General features: G+C 57.0%; 1 protein-coding gene across 3 annotated transcripts in view; it reads left to right on the top strand.

Moving 5' to 3' along the window:
- The window catches only part of Triobp (TRIO and F-actin binding protein), a 50,769-nt gene that overhangs the window by 14,509 nt on the left and 15,859 nt on the right, over positions 1-20,401 (top strand). For 2 of the 3 annotated variants that reach the window (XM_027934602.2, XM_027934644.2), the window contains exons 1-2: positions 14,529-14,717; positions 19,313-19,369. In XM_027934602.2, the coding sequence (XP_027790403.2) occupies positions 14,544-14,717; positions 19,313-19,369 (231 nt within the window). In that variant the 5' untranslated portion in view covers positions 14,529-14,543. Of the gene's footprint in view, positions 1-3,822; positions 3,938-4,571; positions 5,664-8,452; positions 8,531-10,752; positions 10,891-14,528; positions 14,718-19,312; positions 19,370-20,401 lie in introns of those variants that run through there. The other variant, XM_071609499.1, reaches the window with a different exon arrangement.

The following is a 20,401-nucleotide window of genomic DNA, read 5'->3' as shown; positions in this document are numbered from 1 at the left end:
TGGGTGGGCAGTGGCGTCCAGGGGGCCTGCGGGAGGTGGAGCGCAAGGCAGGTGGACTCAGGGTGATGTTGCCAGAAGCAAGGGTCCAGTCCTTCTGCTTTGCTGTCCACTGGCTGAGTGACCTTGGGCAAGGCACTTTATCTCTGTTTTTGCATGTAGACTAGAGTCAGGCAGGCTGGGTTCAAATCCAGGGTCCAAGCCACTCACATCCTGTGTGACCTGCTAACATGAGTTCACCCATGTGAGCCTCAGTTTCCTCTTCTGTCAAAGGAGGGAGAGCAATAGCACATTTATTTAATGAAATTAAATTCTCAGAACTTTTGTTTGACCCATAGTCAGGGATGTTTTATTTATTTATATATTTTTCTCTCTTGCATGGGAAAGAACATGATTCTTTTCTGACGGAACAAAGAAAACTCACAGGCCCTTTTGCAATTCCAAAAACAGAGATGTTCATTTAAAATGTACAGCCAGAGCCATGTATTTTATCTTATTTATTTGGCAGTGTTGGGGATGCAACCTGGGGCCACACCCCCAACCAGAAGCCCCGTGTTTTAAATAAGTGACCTCACAGACTGGCAGGGTTAGGGTCAGGGTTAGAGTTAGGGTCAGAGGTTACATATGATTTTCCTGGGACATAATGCTAATGCCTGGAGTCCAGGTGTGAACCTCCTTGGTCAGCCATAGCCCAGAGACTCTGAAATCTTTAAACCAAGTTAACTTTCAACTTTCAACTGGTGCCAGAAGGGGAACTGTCCCCCTCATTAGGTGGCTGAGATTTCCTTCCCAGCAGTGCTGGCTGCGGAGTTTTCAAGGCCCAGAGCTAGAATTCCATTAGTTGAGGTCAAGGAGATTAGGGGGAGGAAAGCAGGTCTGAAGCTCAGAACTTCCAGTGAAGTTTAGCATATTTACCAAGTTGTAGGGCCATCACCACAGCCTAGTTTAAAACATATCCCACTCCCTAAATACCTATTTTTTTTTTTAATGGACACAACACAATGTCTTTATTTTTATGTGGTGCTGAGGATCCAACCCGGGTCCCGCCTGTGCTAGGCGAGCGCTCTACCATATTATTTAGGTAATATTTGGTGCTTAAAATTCCTCTTTGCTGTCCCTGAGACATTTCTCTGAGATCTGAACCTGCACAAGAAACCTTATCTCTTATTCTTCAAATTTCCTTTTCCAGTACACTTGATCCATTTGATATCCAAGTGACAACCTTTGGGGACTCCAGCATTGGTGTCATTCCTTCTTTGGCATTTATTTATTTGTTTATTTATTTATTTATTTTTGGTACTGTAATTGAACCCAGGGGCACTCTACCACCTCCTCACCTCTTTTAAATTTTTAATTTTGAAACAGGGTCTTGATAAGTTGCTTAGGGCCTCACTAATTTGCCGAGGCTGGTCTTGAACCTGCAATCCTCCTGCCTCAGTCTCCCAATTCGCTGGGATTACAGACATGTGCCACTGTGCCCAACTGATGCCAATTTGTATACCTCTGTTTTATTGAAAATTCAACAGAGACACTGAAATATTTTTATTTTTATTTTTTTAGTTGTAGGTGGACACAATACCTTTATTTTTTATTTATGTGGTCCTGAGGATCGAACCCAGGGCCTCACACTTGTGAGACAAGTGCTCTACCACTGAGCCACAACCATAGCCCAGAGACTCTGAAATCTTTAAACCAAGTTAACTTTCAAATTTGTTCCCCCCGAAATGACTTTTGGAGAGAGAAAGGGGTTTATAACAGAAATCAGGGATTTGTTTGCCCTTTTATTAGCAGTTTAGTTATTCTTGTACAGTCTTACATATTTTATTCTGCTCCTCTTCAAAGTAGATTATTTACCTTTTGGTCAAAGTTTCATAACTCTTCTGGGTAAAATTTCCCCTTATGTGGCACTTTTCCACAGGGAATGCCAATTGTCTTCTGAAGACAAATTAAAAAAAAAAATTGTAGGTAGATGGATAGAATTGTTTTATTTTATTGGTGCTAAGGCTCAAACCCAGTGCCTCATACACGCTAGGCAAGCACTTTGCCACTGAGCTTCAGCCCCAGCCCCTGAAGACAAATTTTTAGACTATGCATTTGTGTGAGGGACAGACTGGAAGTTATGAGTGGGTGGGTGGCGGTAGAGTAGTACTTCTATTGTCTCCCATTCATCCATCCTGCTGTGTTTATTGAGCATCTACTCTGTCTAAGCATTGTTCTGAGCCTGGAACGTTTTTCTGGAAGGGCTATCACATCAAAGCATCAGGAGTTTTAGTTTGATATCTTGACCTTTTTTTCTTTAGATACCTTTGGAATCTTTTCTTTTAGAACCATATGTGTGTTTTGCTGTCACCTGAATTTAAAACAGAGCCTTTCTTCTCTGTGCTAGACTTCATGACTTGGAAGTCGATGAGCCCATTTATGCTTCCAAAGGAAACTTTTTAGTCCTCCTCCTTGTGGCCACACCAGCCCTCAGGAACAGGGGCCCCTCTGATAAGGAAAGCTGGGTCTCTGTAGGGGCCTCAGAGTGTTCTAGAATCCCTAGGTCCTTCTCAGTGTCTCACGGGGAAGAAAGAAGAATTCCCGGAAGGAGTGCCCATCTAGCAAGTGAAGTTTGGGAAATGCACACTGGGGAGAGAAGGCAGCTCTGCCCTGCTCCCTGGAGTGGCATTTCCTATCCTGCTCCCCTCCCTCCCAGGAGGGAGCCGCATCCACCAGTCACGCCTGGGGCTTTGCTTCACGGAGCCGCCAGACCTCAGTTCTAGAGAAAACTCCCCTTTATGGCTCTCAAGGAGAAAGGAAAGTCGTGCACCTCCAATTACATTAAAAAGTGAACCTGATGAGGAGCGCCCCAGCTTACAAGCTCTCCAGGGGACCTGGGCTCTTCTCTGTGTGAGCTGCTAAGAACTGCAGAAAACTCAAACCACAGCCTGGGCGCAGCTCGGTGGGAGGGCGCGTGTATTCTAACCCAAATTGCTCTGTGGATCTGGTTCTAATGACGCTGGCAAAAGCCACGTGACCAGCAAACCCCAACTGCACTTTTTTAGACTCTGCAAAACCCCTGCCGCTCTCCCAGGCTTCTTCAGCAGGCTGCAGGGCGGCTCCCAGGGAGGCCCGCTTCCTCTCCCCTCCCTTTTCACTCTAGGCTCATCCTTTTCAGGCCTCTCCTCCCAGTTCAGCTCACTCTCCAGAGACATGACTCCAATCATCAATTTATTTTCATTATTTATTTTTGAGATGCTGGGGATTGAACCCAGGGCCTCAAACATGCTAAATACATGCTTTGCCACTGAGCCACCCCGTCCCCACCCACTCCCTCTCTGCTTGCCAATTTAAATGAAGTCAGACTCTCAAACCCCATGAAAATATTCATGGAGTGGCTGGGTCTACAGAGGTGACCTCCTTACTAAGGGAGGGGACAAATGTGCCCAGAGTCTGCTTGATGTTCTTACTTTTCCATGCTCAAAAACTGTTTGCTTAAACATTGTGTGCACAGTGCCTGGTACACAATAGGTGCTCAGTAAACCTGAATTCCCACAAGGGCCAGTCTACCTTTGTTAGAGTGGCTGGTGGACTGTTGGGCAGCACGACACAGGAGAGACGTGGCCCAGGCCTGACCCTGCTTCTCTCCTGGCAGAGTAGGGTGGTACTGCCCAGCCCCATTTCTCAGAAGGGGAGACTGAGGCCCGAGAAGGTCAACCCTCATTTAGGGCTGTCATGGGTCTCTGGACCCCCCACATCTCCTCCCGCTGGGTGGGAGGGGAGGGGCTGGGGCACTGAGGGTGGAACGGCCCTGAAGGCCTCAGGAGCAACTGCATTCGCTCCTAGGAAGTCCGAGGCACCAGGGGCCTTCCAGGCTCGGGATGAGGGATGGTCGCAGCGGCCCAGCCAAAGTCAAAGCCAGCTTCACCGAAGACATTCCAGCCCCATCCCCAGCAGGCAGGTGAGCACTGCCAGCCGTCGCGTCCCAGGGGCAGTCACTGCCTCCTCCTCCCACTCCTTGCAAGGCAGGGTCCTGGGCAGGGCAGTCCTCTGTGAAATGGTCAGGTCCCAGTCACGGGTGTCCAGGCCTCCTCCCTCCTCAGGGGCCAGAAGCTCTCGGTAAAATGTAAAGGACCCAAATTAGTCTCTGCCAACAGCCCTTGGGTGCTGGCCCTTTCTTCTTTAGCTCCCTGCTGTTTGGAGAAGGTTGGGCTGCACCGCCCACCATCCAGGGTGGGGATTGTGTTTCCCAAGAAGCTCGAAGAGGGCGAGGCCCACCCCAGTGGAACTGGGGATTGGTGGTGGAAATTCCGGCACCCGATAGCCCAGGGTGGAATCGGTGTCTCGGGGAAGGGGGAGCCCGGGGAGCCGGGGAGTGAGCAGCTTCTGCACGCCCCTCTCTGGAACTGGGGACATGGGTGGGAGGGCAGAGCTGACCCCCTGGAGGGGAAGAACCCCAGAGGCCTTGGCTCATTCAGTCTGCTCCATCCAAGCCACTGTGAGGACATAGCTGACTGTCCCGGGCCCGGCCAAGACAGACAGTGGCCACTCAGCCCAGTCCCGGGAGCCTCACCCGCCTCCTACCTGTTCCTCAGGTGACCAAGCTCCCTGCCAAGCAGCCAGAACCAGCCGCCCATCGGAGCAGAGCAGAGCCCCCTGGGTCCCGGAGTCTTGAGAGGCGGCCTGAGGGTAACCGGCGACTCCAGGCCCCCTCACCGCCCTCCAGGACATCAGCCAGACCCCCTGAGAGGGAGCCACGGACTGAGAGACCTGCTAAAGGAAGCCGAGCAGACTCCCAGCAGCCTCTGGGGGGGTGGCAGAGTCAGGAGGAGCTTACGGGGTCCCAGGGCTCTCACAGACACTTGGAAAGAAGTTGGAGCAACCACGAGAAAGGCCCAGGGCCTGAGGGCTGGCCAGGACTTGGGGAGCCCAGCCTGGGGGCTGCCAGAACCCTGGAGGGAACATGGAGAGGCCTTCCCAGGGAGTACAGGGACAGCTGGGGGCAGTCAGAGGCCTGGAAGGAGGAGCCCCCTAGTAATGGGCTTCAGGACCCCTTCCAGGAGCCAGCCCAGGGGGGCTGGGGCAGCCTGCAGGAGCTATCCAGTCCCCACCAGCCTGTGACTCTCCCAGAGAGTTCCTGGGCAGGCCCCCAAGACTTCTCACACCCTCCGCAGCCAGAGACACCCACTGCCCTGGGCTGGAGGGGTGAGGGAGCATGCCCACACCTTCCCGGCCCCGAGAAGCCACCTGACCTCGACTGGAGGGACTTGCTGGGCCTCCTCCGGGCACCTGGGGAGGGGGCCTGGGCCCGACTCCCAAGGCTGGACTGGGAAGGTCTCCTGGAGCTCTTGCAGGCCCGGCTGCCCCACAAGGACCCAGCCAGACACTGGGGTGACCCTGCCAGGACTTCAGGACCAGAGCTGGTCCCCCCAGGCACAAAAGATGCCCCAGAGCCAGAGCGACACAGCCAACCCAAAGACTGGATGGAGACCACTCAAGTGAATGGACATATCCCTGGGCAGCGGCCCCAGAGCCCGACCCAGCCACCTTGCCCTGCCTACACCTCCACCTCCACCCAGTGGCCAAAGACCAAAGTGACAAGTGACCTAGAGACCTCAACTCTGGAGCAGATAGGCCACCTGGGGAGCAGCAGCCCCACCGACGGGCCCAGCCCCCCAGTGCTGGAGGTGAGTCTGTCCCTCCTCTGAAGGGCGGCCAGAAAGTCCACCCCAGTGCAGACAATTCTTAGAAAGGCTTCCCTGTGGCATGACCCCAGCTCATGCACTTCCCCCACCCCACCCCCGGTTCTTTTTGTTTGTTTAGTATTTTTTTTAGTTGTCAATGGACGTTTATTTTATTTATTGATATGTGGTGCTGAGATTCGAACCCAGTGCCTCACACATGCTAGGCAAGCCCTCTGCCACTGAGCCACGACCCCAGCCCCCCCACCCCCGGGTTCTTTCCTTGTCCTCCCTGCTGATTAAGACGGTCCCAGCTCCCAACACTGGATCCCAGCCCTGTTTTGAGCGTTTACTACAAGCCCAGCCCTGGCCCGAATGCTTCTTCTGCCCTGTCTCCCTTGTCTCCACAGCACCCTGATGAGGAAGGTGCGAGTCTGGAGGAGAAGGACTCCGAGGCCCCGCCTTGTCCACAGGTAGCGAGGGCTGGGCAGGGAGAACCAAGTCTGCCCCCTGGGGGTCACCCTGATGCGTTGAGCTGGGCGCTCTGGTCAGGGCCTCTCTGCTTCTAGCCACACAGCACCTGGTTTGTGTTGTGTCTGTGGTCCCTACCTGGCCATGCCTGGGACTGCAGCCAGTGTGGCTGTGTCCCCTCCCCCTGCCCCATGCCAAGTTGCTGAGTCCAGGAGAGCCTCACCTCTCCCTGGGGCCCCTACTCTGCAGACACTGAAGAGGCTGGGGAGTGCTCCCTGGGTCGAGGTGGCTGCCAAGACAGACTGCTTAAATGGGGACTGTGTGCAGAGTAGGCCCAGCACCAGGCACATAGTAGGTGCTCCCCAAGTCCCCCCCATCTCAGTGGTACTTTGGTGCGTCCTCCAAGCCCAGAGCCTGTATCTGAAGGTGGGGGCAGGGAGAGACCTGCCACCTGGCTGTAGCTCACCAGGAACACGGCTGCTCTGGCTGCTCTGGCTGCTCTCGGCCTATTCTTGGCCATAAAATGGGACCTAGCACTCGCGGCACCACTGGGGGGACGGGAAGGCTCCTGCTCACTCACCCATACAGCCCTCCCCAAGGAGGGTGAGCTTCTCGGCATTGGCGTTTGCTGCCATGTGACATCTTGGGTGCTGTGCCATCTGTGCCTCAGATGGACAGGAAGGACCTGCGACGGCCCCCTGTTATAGATGAGGAAACTGAGACTCAGATTCACTAGGCATTGCTGGGGACCACACATGCAGACGTTAGGAGAAATGACAGTAAAGCCTCCACTCCAAAGCCCGTGCTTTCAGCCGTGGTGTTGTGAAGCCCTGAGCCCAGGGTGGGACTGGGGAGGCCTCCCTGGTGGTCTATCCCTGAGGCTTTGTGTGTGTGTGTGTGTGTGTGTGTGTGTGTGTGTGTGTGTGTATACCAGGAATTGAACCAGGGGCATAACCACTGAGCCACATACCCAGCCTTTTTTATTTTTTATTTTTTTATTTTGAGACAGAATCTCGCTAAGTTGCTTTTACAACCTCACTAAATTGCTGACGCTGGTTTTAAACTTGTGATCCTCCTGCCTCAGCCTCCCAAGCCTCTGGGATTATAGGCGTGCATCACTGCGCCCCACCCTGAGACTTTTCTAAATTGGTCTTTTAATGAGCTCAGTGCACAGACATCAGAGATGCAGGGAGAGCCAGCTTGCTCTTGCCCTTGCCCTCTAGCTGCCCCTGGACTAGTTAGGGAGGTCAGGAGACCACAAGCAGCTCAGGGAGGAGGACATGGTGCTGTGTCCCAGGGGCCACTGGGGTGCTGCAGGCTGGACTGTCAAAAGGGAGGCAGGTGGTCCAGCCTCAGCTCAGGGGTCCCAGGGAGGCTCAGGAATGGTGGCTGGGGCTGCCTAGCTCCTCTCTAAGACGTCCTTGGTGCAGCGTCCAAAGCCTCCTCTCTGGGGGTCTGCAGGACTGAGCCCATCTCCCGCCTTCGCATATGCCGCTCCCCTGCCTGGGTGCTGTTTCCTTGCCTCTTTACCCACCAAACACCTGCTTGTTGTTCAAGCCTTAGCTTGGGTGTCCTGTCCTCAGACCTCCCCAAACACCCCACCCCCAGCTCCCCTTCTGATGCTCCCCTTCTGAGCTTGGCAGTTTTGCTTCTCTCCATCTGTCACACTGGGCTGTCATTTCCCCATATGAAACATGAGCTCCACAGGGGCAGGAGCCCAGCCTTCTTCATCTGTGTGCCTCTGGCCCTGGCCCAGGCCTGAAGGGGCTTGGCTCAGTGGATGGCTGGTCATGGCTCCGTCGAGGAGCATCTGAGAAACACAGGGAGGCCATGGGACAGCGGGTAGACGGGTGAATGATAGGTGCCAGATGTGTGAATGAGATGGATGGATGACAGACAAATGACCAATGGTGGATACACGGATGCTGGAAGAGTAGAGGGTGGCTGCGGGGTGTGCTGGCGGGCTATGGATGGAGAATGTCACAGGGATGAGTTAACGCTGGGTGATGAATGGGAAATGAGGGCTGGGATGATGGTGGATGGATGAGCAGATGTTGAGCAGACGGAGGAGGATCCATACGTGATGGATGGAGAGGTGTTGAATAAATAGAAGCTGGATTGGGAGTAGGGGTCGGTCGGATGGTGGATGCCGAACGGATGAGAGGGTGGATGACGTTGGATGGACGGATGGACACTTGGACCCACTGACGCTGGGTGTGAGATACAAGTTGGATGGATGGATGAGAGTGGGACAGATGAGAGCGGACAGACAGATGGACCCTGGGGAAGAACCTGGGTTAATCTGTATTCTTTCTCATCTCCAGTTCCAACCCGAGGAGTGTGAGACGTCAGAACCAGGCAAAGGCCAAGATTTACTGACTGACCAGAAGCAGGCAGACCCGGTAGTTGGGTGATGAGTGTGGGCATGGGCACAGGGGAGTGGAAGGGAAGGAAATCAGGTGGGAAACCAGGTCATCTGTGCACATGGTGGGGGTTTGGAGAGCTGGACAGCAGGGTGACTCTGGCTTGGAGACCCGGGAGTGGCTGGTCCCGGAGTTGAAAGCCCGGGGCTGTTTCTAACTTGCTGGGCTGCCCTACAAAGGTCGCTGCCTTTCCCCAGGCAAACGTGGTTTGACCCTGATGGTCTCTGAGGGCAAGGTCCTTCTGGTTCGGGGGGCTGGACCAGGCTGAGGGGCAGGGTGGGACATTTAAGAGCCAAAGAAGTGTTGAGGAGGGCTGGGTCAGCTGGGCCTGGAGGGTCTCCAGGTCCTGGGGGAAGGGACATGTGATGGGGGGGGGACCTGTGAGGCCGCTCTGGGGCCAGGCTGCAGCTGGAGCGCCCTGCTCTGCCCCACCCCTCCCCACAACCTGCCAAACAGATGATTCTCATCACCCTCAGCCTCCAGAGGGCTGAGATCAGAGCAGAGGGGCAGAGGGCAGGCGACACACTGTTCAGGGCTGTTTTCCTGGTCCTGCTCTTCCCTGTGCTGCCTCCTGAAAATCCAGGTGTGACAGGAGAGCATCTGTCTGGCAGCCTGGAGCCCGAGTCTGGCCCTGCTGCTTGGGAGCTGGGGGATCTGTGCACCCCTCCCTGTGCAGAAGAGGAACAGGCAGGGGTCATCCCAGGTCACATAGCCAGTCAATGGCTGGACTTGAACTAGAACCCAGGCTCAAGACCCCCACCCAATGTTCCCTCTGCCCCTGGCCTCCCGCTCAGCTCTCCCCTGATCTGCGTGCTCCTTGCTAGCAGCTTGCTGGGCCAGTCTTCCCTCTGTGAGATGGGGATGGGACAGGGGACTCTGATCACTATCTGGGTTCTGACAATGTTGCTCTTCCTCTTTTGGAGTAATTTCTTCATACTTCCTGAAGCCACAGCTTTGTGAACAAAGAGGAAATAGCAATACTGGGGGACCCTCTGGTCTCCCAGCCACGTGGATAACCTCCCAGCCAGCCCCCAGCAGCCCTGACTGCGCAGACAGACGTGCTGACCGCTCCATTGGGTCTTCATCTGTGCGCTCCCTCGCGCACATCTGTGTGCAGGGCTGGGTCAGCCGGAGCTGGAGTGCCACCGCAGGCCCGTTCCAAGCTGGTGCTCAGGGCCGCGATGGGGGCACGGTAGCCAGGTGGGGCACTCTGTCCTCCAAAGCCTTACTGGCCTCTGCTTAGAGGCTTCCAGCTCTGCTTCCAGGGAGTGTGGACTCCAGCTGTCGGGGGCACGGGGGCACGCCGCCTCTGATCCCCCCTCCTGGGATCTGGGGGGCTGGACCAGGCTGTGGGGGAAACAGGAGTGTGCACATTCAAGGTCAGCTTGGGCAACTTAGCAAAACTCAAAACCAAAAAGCGTCGGGGATGTGGCTCAGTGGTCGAGCACTGGCCTAGCACGTGCAGGGCCCTGGGCTCGATCCCCAGCCCTGCAACCAAACCAAAGACCAAAGGAAAGCCCAGAAAATCTGCGATTCCAGAGAGGTACGCGTCCAGAGAGGTACGCGTAGCTCTGCCCCACCCCTGCCCATAACCCTGTGACTTTGGGCCAGTCCCTCTGCTTCCCTGGGGTCTGTTTCCCCAACAAGGAAGAGTTCAAAGGAACATTTTGGGGCTCTGCCAGAGGTGTCTGCAGGTGTCTGTTCTGTGACTCATTCCTTTCATGTAACCTGGGGTCACAAATCTACTGCCTGATGGCTAGGCAGGTGACAGGAGTAGGGGCTGGGGGATACTTGTATGACCCCCTGGCTCCAGACATTGTTGCTCTGAGGAAGAGGAGCCTAGAGTTCGGCACAGATTTAACGGTCTCTGCGTCTCTAGAACCTAATGTGAAACAGTCTGCCCACATCTCTTGGGGTGGACGCGTGCGTCTAGGACACGTAACCCTCCCCTTGGCAACCTGGGGTTTGACTCTAGGGTGTGGGGTGCACATCCCCAGGATGCTGAGCCCCAGGGGCCCTGTCTGTCAAACACAGTGAGGTGTGAACCAGTTGGCAAGCTTCTCTCCCGGGCAGTTCTGGGAGGGGAGAATGACGGGAACGCTGGGCTTTTGAGGTGGCAGAATGGGCAGGGGAGGCTGTGGCCAGGGATGCCCCCATCCTGCCAAAGGGACATGTGGCCAACACTGGACCCTGTTTGACAGGCAGACAAGAGGCCAGCAGAGGGCAAGGCTGGGAGCCCACTCAAGGGCCGACTGGTGACCTCATGGCGGATGCCCGGGGACCGACCCACGCTGTTCAATCCGTTCCTGCTGTCTCTGGGGGTCCTCAGGTGGCAAAGGGTAGGCTGGTTCCACGGGGCTGGAGGGGTGAGGGTGGCAGAGGAGGGAGGGCAGGGAGGAGGCTGATGTTAGTCCCAGAATAGTGAGGGGGCTAAGCAGGGATTGGGGCCCCACACAGAAAGAGCTCTTAAGCTCCTGACAGTCTCTGCTAGGTGGGTTTTCTTGCCTCCAGGGCAGGGTGGGGGCTCTTTTTGGCTTTGGGGGTGAGGACAACCAAACAGCCCAGTGACTGAGAGCTTCTCCTTGGTAGCTCCCCCCAGCCCTGCGCCAGGGGAGCCAGGCTGGGGAGAGGGAAAGGCGGGGGAGGCCTGCAAGGGGCTCTGGGATTGCAAAGTGTGCCTGGGTCTGAGCCAGTTTCACAAACATCTGGCGTTACGTAACCATCCCCTGCCCAGAGAGGCCTGTAAACACTCTGGCCTCTGGTTGGGGCTTCCTCAAGGGCAGAGAGGGAGGCATCTGGGACCAGTACCCTCCTGTCCCCTTCGCTTCTGCTGCATGTCTAGGGGCTGCAGGCTTGCCCATGGCATCTCCTTTATTGGTGACAGGCCAACTCTTGTACTTTGTATAGTCGGTCCTGGCGCTAGCACTGATCCAGGTACCTTAGAGACAGTGTACCCATTTTATAAATGAAGGGACTGAGGCTTAGAGACGTGAGCTGATTGACCTGAAGTCACACAGTTGGGTGTCCTGGAGCTGATTTTCCGCTTCTCATGTGAGATAAGGGTTGCGGCCAAACTTACCCAGCCCTGGTTGCCACATCCCTTGGGGAAAATCTACCGAGAATCTCAGGGCTGCAGGGAGGGCTCTGGGAGATCCAGAGGCACAGAGGTTGGGGAGGGTCATCCACTTCTCATCCACATCATTATTCCTCTTTAGGGGATCAGGGCACCAAGGGCAATTGGGCAAACATAGTGATCCAGGTAGGGTGGTACCTTCGAGGCAGGGGCAGGAATTACCTTATCAGACTAGCTAAAGTCACCAACACACAGCAGGTCTGCCAGGAGGGGACACGTTCGTCCTCGGTGGAGAGAAGGAGGAGAGAAGTTGAGGACAGCACCCTGGGGTAATGATGATGGTGATGGTCACCAGCAATGACTGTGTACCTACTGTATGCCCAGCTCCATGCTCAGTGCGCAGTGCGCCTGACCACACTTGATGCTCACCACCAGTCACAGTTAGACACATGTTGCCCATTTTGCGGATGAGGAAATAAAGCACAGAGGAAAGTCACGTGTTCCAGGTCACAAAAGGGCAAGCGGCAGAGCTGGGATTCAAACCCTGCTCTGGCTGATCTCAGAGCTGGATGTCTGCAAACCCTGCCCAGCACCTGCTGTTTTCCCTGAGTCCTCACCTGCTGTGCGCTCTGGCCCGTGGCCCCCTTCTCTGAGCCTTACCTTATTATCCTCAATGGAGTAGTGGGTTGAGGCCGGACTGCCTGCGTTTGGGGCTGTGGTCTTTGCCATCTTAAAAACTCACTCCTGGCGTTGCCAGTTGTGTTTGGCTAGCCTGGGCCATGGCTTCTTTATTTGGTGTTTATCCATTTAACCAACCTTCACTGAGGAAGCACTGGGGGCCAAGGCCTGGCACACTCCATCCCCGCCCACAAGGAGAGCAGCAAGGTGAGGTCCCTGAAAGGTAACTGTTTAGAACACAGCATGGCCATGACCTTGGTGGAGGGATGTGCAGAGGCAGGGGCACAGGTCTGGGCAGCAGAGGCAGGGATCACTCTGGAGGGAGCACGTGGCAGGGAGTTTCTAAGTTTAACTGGACACTCTGGCTCCCTTTGGCCTGAGGCATGAAGGGTGAAGAGAATAGTCCAGGCAGACATTCAGGGGGGTGAGGAGAGAGGAAATGAGTGTGTGCATGCGTGCATGGGTGTGTGGATGACAGGGTGGGAAGTATTCCAGACATGGCAGCCAGGAGGTACAAAGGAGCTGGTTAACCCCGGGAATTTCCAGTAGTGCGGCGTTATGGACCCTGAATGTGAACGTACCCGTAAGAGGGGGACAGTAGGTGGGCCTGGTTGTGATGACTCCCCAGGATGAGAAGGTACAGCTGGTCTGTTAGTATGCATTAAGTGAGGAAAGACTTTGTACAGTGGAGTGCTCTGGTCACTGGGTTGAGGGTACTAGAAGGTGAATCCCTGACCAGAAAACCAGAGTGTGGGGCTGGCGTAGTTCCCAGGCCATGGGCCAGGCCCCTGGGGGTAGGTGGGGTCTTCGGTCTGTTCCTCACTCTCTTGAGGCCTGAGGAGAGTGGGAAGTACAGAGGAGAGTGGGAAGCCACACAGGTGCCTGAAGGCCAGTGTCTAGAGTGAGGTGGACTTATCCTCAGCCTCATTCTTCATGGTGGGGAGACTCCTAGCAGAAAATGCTGAGAAAGAACAGCAGGTCTCTGGACCTCCATTTCTTTATCTCTGAAATGGGGATAGTCATTACAAGGCAATAATTTCCTTTAAAATCTTTTTTTTTTCATTTTAAGGGATACAATACCTTTATTTTATTTATTTTTATATGTTACTGAGGATTGAACCCAGTGCCTCACATGTGCTAGACAAGCATTTTTCCACTGAGCTACAACCTCAGCCCCACAAGGCAATCATTTTTAACCCCAAGTCGTCAGATGAAATTAAATGGTGGGTAATCCAGGCTCCCTTGCCTCCCATGCCTCCCACCTAAGGAGGGCTAAGTAGGGATCAAGAGGTTGTTTCACATGCCTTACTTGGATTAAAGCTTAATCCTCATCTCAACCAGATGAGGTAATAGCATTAGTCCATTTACAACGGGTGAAACTGAGGCAGAATCCAGTGCCTTTCTTCAGGTAACAGTTTGGCTATGCTACACAGGCTACCAGTAGCCAAGAAATTCCTCCAAGGACTCCTTATCTGCAGGCCTCAGATGAGATCTGCAGCCAAAGAGCCTATAACTGTCAAGAGCTCTGGGAACATGATCGACGGGTGCACACCCACCCACAAGAACCAAAAATGAGAAGGATCTGCTTGGCAGGAGGGAACATTTGGGGAAGCCTTTACCATTCAAGAACTCAGTCTGCGTGCCATCTTACTTACTAACAATTCTGTGTCTTACTTTGTGACCTTGGGCAAGTTGGCCCACCTCTTTAAGCTTCCGTTTTCTCATTAGTAAAATGGAGACAAGGAGCACTCCCTTTCAGGTCTATGGTGAGGACAAAAGTCGTTTACAAGGTAACAGGTGTGCCCCTCGAGTCGTTAGGGCTAGATGCTTCGCCCATGTCCCCATCCAATCAAGGCGCGGAGACGTGGTTGGCCCAACGCCCCTAGCTGGGGGCTAGGGCTGGGGGTAGCCAGGGCGGCAAGGAGGCCACCCCCAGCTCCCGCCCCGAGCAGTGGCTGGACGGAGTCACCTGCACGCCGGGCTCTTCCTTCCGCCAGGCAACCGGCTGCGGAGCCGGACCCGCCCTCCGTGGCTCCCTGCCGCCGCCCCCATCCGCCCGCGGGGCCTGCCGCCTTGCCACCCCCGCGCGCCCGTCCCTTCGGGCAGGCCCCGCCCCCGGACCCGTCCCGCGCCCCCATTGGTCCGATCGCGCCCCCCGCCGCTGTTTGTCCCGGCGTTCCCGCCGCCCATTGGCCCGCCCGGGTCCTCCCAGGAAGTTTGAAAAAAAAAAAAAAAAGTTTTATGGGCGGATGGAAGGGGCCGGGACTGAGCTGGGGAAGGGCAGGGCTGGAGGAGCGGCGGGCGCCTGCCGAGAGGGGCGGCGGCGGCGGGGTCCCCGCGCCGCGGAGCCCGGACCGAGAGCCCCTTCCACTGTCCCGCCGCCTGGTCCCGCCGCCCCGGGGCGCCGCCATGACGGTGAGTGCCCCGCGCCCCGTTGCCTGCGCGCCGCCGCCGAGGTGGAGCCCCTCCGCTCCCTGCCCGGGCAGCCCCCTCCTCACTTCCCGGAGTTGGGAGGTGGTGTCGGCAGCCAGACCTGCCTCCGCGCCCCATCCCCTCGTTACCGTAGGAGCCCAGGCGACCCCAAGGAGCTGGGAGCTCCCCGTCCCCTGCACCCCGCTCGCCTTGACGGGACCAGTGGCGGGCGGACTCGAGCGAGCCTGTCCCACCTTCCCTCCGACTCCCTAGAAGACCCGACTTCCCGCGGTTGCCAGGGGCTCCGGCCCGGGAGGAGCGCAGATGGGCCTGGCCTGGGTTGGGTTGTCTCCGGGCTGCTTGACTGGGTCGCACAGACCTGGCCTGCAAAGGCTGGCCACCCGTGTGCGCGCTGGCCCGAGATTAGGAGGGCGAGAAGGGCGGCCGGCCCCACCCCACGGCCCGGGAGCCATTCTGAGGCTCTGAAGCTGCGGGATAACATACTTTCCCCCGCTTGGGCTCTGGGGCCTTGAGTGGGGCGACACTGCAGGTGGGGCGGTGGGCATGATGGCAGGAGGTTGTATTTCTCTGGGGGATAAGGTCTACTCAGGCGTTGTCAGTACCTGCGCCTTAACGATCATGTAGAGCCTCATAACTGAATTCACTGTTCCTATTTCACAGCAAGATAAACTGAGGCTTGGGAGGGCCTTGGTGAGTTGCCTGAGGGTTGCCCCTAACGTAAGGGAAGAAGTGCCCCTTTCCAGATCAGTCTGGCCAACTGATCATGATGTGCTGGAAGGGAGGGGTGGAGCTGCTTTTGATTTCTGGCTAATGCATTAGGGAGGCTCCAGAGTTTGGTGACCCTCCTGGGGTTAGGATGAGCAGGGTGTGTGTGGTGTGTGTGTGTGTGTGTGTGTGTGTGTGTATATATATATATATATATATACACATATACATACATACATACACATACACATATACATGCACGGCACATGCGCATTCTACCTTCCAGTGAGTGAAGTCCTAGTGAGGAGTGGGCTGGGCTGATGGAGGCGGGGCCCATGTGGGGCCCCTGCCCCTGTGAGCGGGATGACCTGGCGCTGCTGCCTGGACTTCCTCGGCCTCCGCACATCCTGCCACCTCCCTGCTGGCCCTTCCTGTCGACAGCAGCCTCCCCTTCCCTGTCAGGGAGCAGAGGGGGACGTGGGGGGAGGAGCTGAGTCAGTGTCCTGGGGCCAGGGGGAGGTGTTTACACTGCCCACTGGGTGCCTGCCAGCCCCTGCACTGGGTGCTTTCACCCTACCAGATGGAGCCTTTAAGGTCTGCGGTGTGGTCCCCATCAGACAGCTACGGGAGCTAAGCTGTGGAGAGGTGAAGCAGCATGCCCGCGGTCCCTCTGTGGCTGGGCCACAGTTTGTGTCCAGTTCTGTCCCATTTTTTTTTCCTAGGGAGAGATAAGAGATGTGTGTGGTTGCAGTTCCTGCGCTGCACGCGCTGAGCAAGAGTAGGCTGACAGTTCCTCCCCGCTAGTGGGAGGAGGGCCTGGGGAGGGAGATTCCTGTGATTCTAGAACTTTGTCAGGTGATGGACTGGGGAGGAGGGCAGCGTTATGGGGGAGGGGCATGTGGGTGAAGGCTGGTGTTGGGGATGCTGAGAGCGTAGAGGAGGGCTGGCAAGAGCACCTGGAGGCTCAGGAAAGCCTGGTCGTGGGAAAGGGGAGCCATCACAGGTTTGGGAGCAGAGACAGGCTCCTAGTCACCAATCTGGGGCTCAAGTGCTCACCTGGCTGCCATTTGGATCTGAGCCTGCTCCAAGCTGCCTCTCCTGTGCCTGACCCATCTCCCTGGCCCCCACCCCTGACCGAGCAGAAGGCACAGTACTGAGGGCAGGTAACTGCTCGAGGCTGTAGGAGCTGGTGATCTGGCGCTGGACCTGGGGTCGGAATCCTTGTCTGCCACTCTTGCCTTAGTCCCAGCACAACTTCGCTGGGCGTCAAGTTATGTGCTTGTTCTCTTGTTTACGGTCTGCCACTCAAACCCACCAAGGCAGGGGCTACAGCTCTTGTTCCCAGCTGGCTTCCTGCCCTAGAACAGTACCTGGTGCCTAAAAAAAAAAAAAAGGTTGCTTTTTGTTTTTCCTGCAAAGACTCTTTGAGCTCCAGTGGGGTCTGGGTGAGCAGCCCACCAGGGGGAGAAGTAAAGGTCTTAAGACAATCTTGACACAGTGGGGCCTCTGTAAGGGGCTGTGGATGAGCGGCTGGTGGGTGGTAAGTATGGGGAAGGGGGCCTCAGAGGTGACAATTAGGGCAACTCTTGAGGCACCAGTGGGGACTTGCTTGGCCGACAGATGAGGGCACCTAGTATTTCAGGCTGAGGACAGGGGCAAGTGTGAAGGGCTTGGTGGCCTGGCATGATGTGGGCGCCGAGGCTGGGGGAGCCAGGTTGGGACAGCAGGTGGAGGCTTTTGTCACATCCTGAGGCAGTTATACTTTGTTTTGGAGACACCTGGAACCAACCTTGCAGGTCTTAAGCAACCCTATGACACTAGGCCTCTTTGAGTGAGCAGTGTGCTTAGAGGGGTCCATGGCCTTGGTCCAGGCAGGAGGCAGGGCTGACCGGTGACCAAGGTCTGGGAGGACAGCCGCAGGAGCCTGTGGCTACTTCCGAAAGGACAACGGGAGCACTGAGCATCCTGCAAGTGCCAAAGGGTGACTGGCCACAGAGCCAGGGCAAAACAGGAGAAATGGAGTTGGCCGTACCTTTTGAACCTGGCCCTAGGTTTCTGTGCCAGAGATTTTAAAAACTTGCTTTGGCTGCCTCCTTTCTCGTAGGTCGCCGTGCTAGGTCGTGCCTGACATGGCTGTACTGGTCTGTACTGATCTCTGGAGGGTCACCAGGCTGCTCTGTCTGCGGCAGGTTCCGGCCTCTTGGAAGGCTGGGGGAGGGCAGGACCCTCAGTCACTTGCCATATCAGGCATCCGGGGCTCCAAGAGGGATGTGTCCTAGAAAGGTCACAGCTGTTCCACTTTCCAGGCAACTCTCAGAGCCCCCCGCCTGTCATTGCAGTGAGGGGGGGAGGTGAGGGGATCCCTGGCTCAGCCTCTTGGGCCCGATTGGCTGTCGTCTGCTCAGCCCACCCAGGGGTTCTCCCCTGGGGCTTTCCCCTGGATCAGCTCCATGGGCCCTGCCCAGAAGCACAAGAATTTAGTCCAGGGAGGAAGAAGAGGTGTGATTGGCAGCTTTTTCTGAGGCCTGCTGTAGCCAGGCCCTGTGGCAGGCCCCGGGCCGTGGAGGGTCTGAAGGGAAGTAGAAGTGTGGTCACTGGTTTTCAGGCTTGGTTTGGGACAGGTGGCTGACGGGGCAGGCAGAACACAGAGCAGACAGGACAAAACAGCCCTGGGGCTTCCTGGCTCAGAGCAGAGCCTGTCTCCTTGCTCAGACAGGTAGCAGGGTGAGGCCGCCAGTCTTTGAGGTCCCCTGACCATGGCCATGCATAATTCTGGATGTCCAGGCTGCTGGCCCAAGCCCCTCTCAGCCAGCTTCCTCCACCTGAGGAGAACAGGGCTCCCTGGGAGTAGGACTGGTCAGGAGAGGTGGCCAGGTCAGGTGGCTCTGGTTTCCAGCTGTCGCCGCCCACCCCACAGAGCCATGCCACCCGGCTCCCTCCAGGCAACCAGATACCTCGGCCTGTAAGCTGCGATGCAGGTGCTGATAGGTGGGCTCAGAGCCATGGCAACAGGTGGCTGCCTCCTCCCTGTCTGCCAGCCTCCCAGCCTGTGGGACTGAGACTGCAGAGGGACCAGGACATAAACAAGAGAGGACCCCTACAGGCAGGGACGGGCTGGAGGCTGGCACCCTTCACATGGACATGGTCAGGGATATGCCCGGATGTGCAGCTTCTTCCTGTAGGCCTGAGTGGGGTTTCTAGCTGCAGGCTCCCCAGGGAGCATGCTGCAGCTGGGAGCCCCCCGGCCCCGGGGTCGTGCCCCACTGGGCAGCACCTGGCAGGTAGGGCTTGCCAGGAGTGAGATGCTGGGCCTTCCCAAAGAGACTTGGGGGACCAGAGGGTTTCTGACCCCAGCCTGGGACTGGCTCCGTCTTTAAGGGTCTCCAATAGATGAGTAGAGGGTGGGACTAGGGGGACCTCAGAGGGTCGGAGCAAGGGGTGGGCAGAGCTTTAAGGTGCACACCTGGGCTCCCTCGGCCTGTCAGAGAGGACGGGACAGCTTGCTCCGACTGTTGCTCTGTGTTGTCCTCTGAGCCCCTAGGAGACTCTACAGGCAAAGTCCCCTCACCCCTTCTTTCCCCATCTTGGGTTAGGAAGGCTGGTGGGAGGGGAGCTTGGACATGGGTGGTGTGTATATCGGCCACTGGCCACTCCCTGGGCTCTCATGCCAGGTGTTGGGGAAGGGGCCAAGCTGCCTCAGTGGTGGGGAGCCCACCTGCATGTGGGGTAGGTGTTACCTGGGCCCTCAGCCCTCCCTGGTTTCTCAAGACCTCAACCTTACCGGGGTTGGGGCAGGTGGGTGTAGTACCCCGTCCCCCCCCGCCCGGGGGCTTCTTGTTGGGCCTGACCCTCTGCCTCCTCACCCCCCACAGCCCGACCTGCTCAACTTCAAGAAGGGATGGATGTCGATCTTGGATGAGCCTGGAGAGGTAGGAGGGCCGGGCCAGGGGAGAGGCTGGCTTGGGCTTCTTCAGGGCCTCCCTGCCTTCCCAGCCTTCTAGAGCCCTGGCCTCTGGGGGTGGGAGTGGGGCCCAGAGTGAAAACCCTGGGGGTACATTTCCTGTCCAGTGGAGAAGAGGGCCTGGGTCGTGCCGATGGGAGGAGTGGGCATCGTCCTCCTGGATGATCTGCAGTATGTGGGTCACCCTGAGTGGAGGGAGTAGAGGCCTGCTGGTCCACACACCAGGCCCCATCCTCTGGTCTCACCAGGGGCCGCTTGTCCTCCCCCCTCACAGTAACTCTGACTGGGACTCCACGGGGTCGGGCAGGAAGGTCCACAGAGATCTCCAGGCCTGACACATGCAGATCCCCAAGACTCAGCCGTAGGGTGGGGCTCAGCGCAGCTCAGGAGTCTCACCAACCTGGGGCCCCCGCTGGTGGAGCCAGAGCCTTCTCTAGGCCTCAGCAGCTCCGTCTGTCATATACCCGTGATGGGAACTGAGTGGAGACAGAGGCACAGAGATAAGCGTGGACAAGTCCCCACAGCCCTGGCACCTATTAGGGTGATGACCCCTGCCTTTTTCTGTCATATCTGTCTTTGGAACCAGAGAGGACAGTGACCACTTCACCAGCTCTGCCCTTTCGGCTGCCAGGCCTGCCTGGGAGTGAGAGCTGGCTCCCCGCCACCCAGCCTGGGAGGGGACACAGCCTACCCCAGTCTGCGTGTGCCTGCGGCTCGGGGCTGCCTGCAGCCCGCATGCCGGGCAGGGCTCCGGGCCAGGGGGGACCTCATTGTATTTCCTGCCCACATGCTTTATTCCCTCCAGCCCACAGCCTTCCGTCCCTGCTGCCTGCCGCTGTCCTCTGGTGGCTGCTTTCCAGACTCACACAAGGCCTGGCGCCCTGCCAGTGACCCCTTCCTGGCTTCCCCACCCAGGGTCCCCGGAGGGCAGGAGGATTATGGGCCCCGCCCAGAACTGGCTGTTACTCACCCTCTTTCACAGGGTTTTGGAATGTCCGAG

The sequence above is a fragment of the Marmota flaviventris genome, chromosome 3 (genome assembly GCF_047511675.1).
Source record: "Marmota flaviventris isolate mMarFla1 chromosome 3, mMarFla1.hap1, whole genome shotgun sequence".
In the NCBI taxonomy this organism is placed as follows: Eukaryota; Metazoa; Chordata; class Mammalia; order Rodentia; family Sciuridae; genus Marmota; species Marmota flaviventris.
Note: the sequence above shows the minus strand (reverse complement) of the source record. Positions and strands in the feature narration are given on the sequence as shown.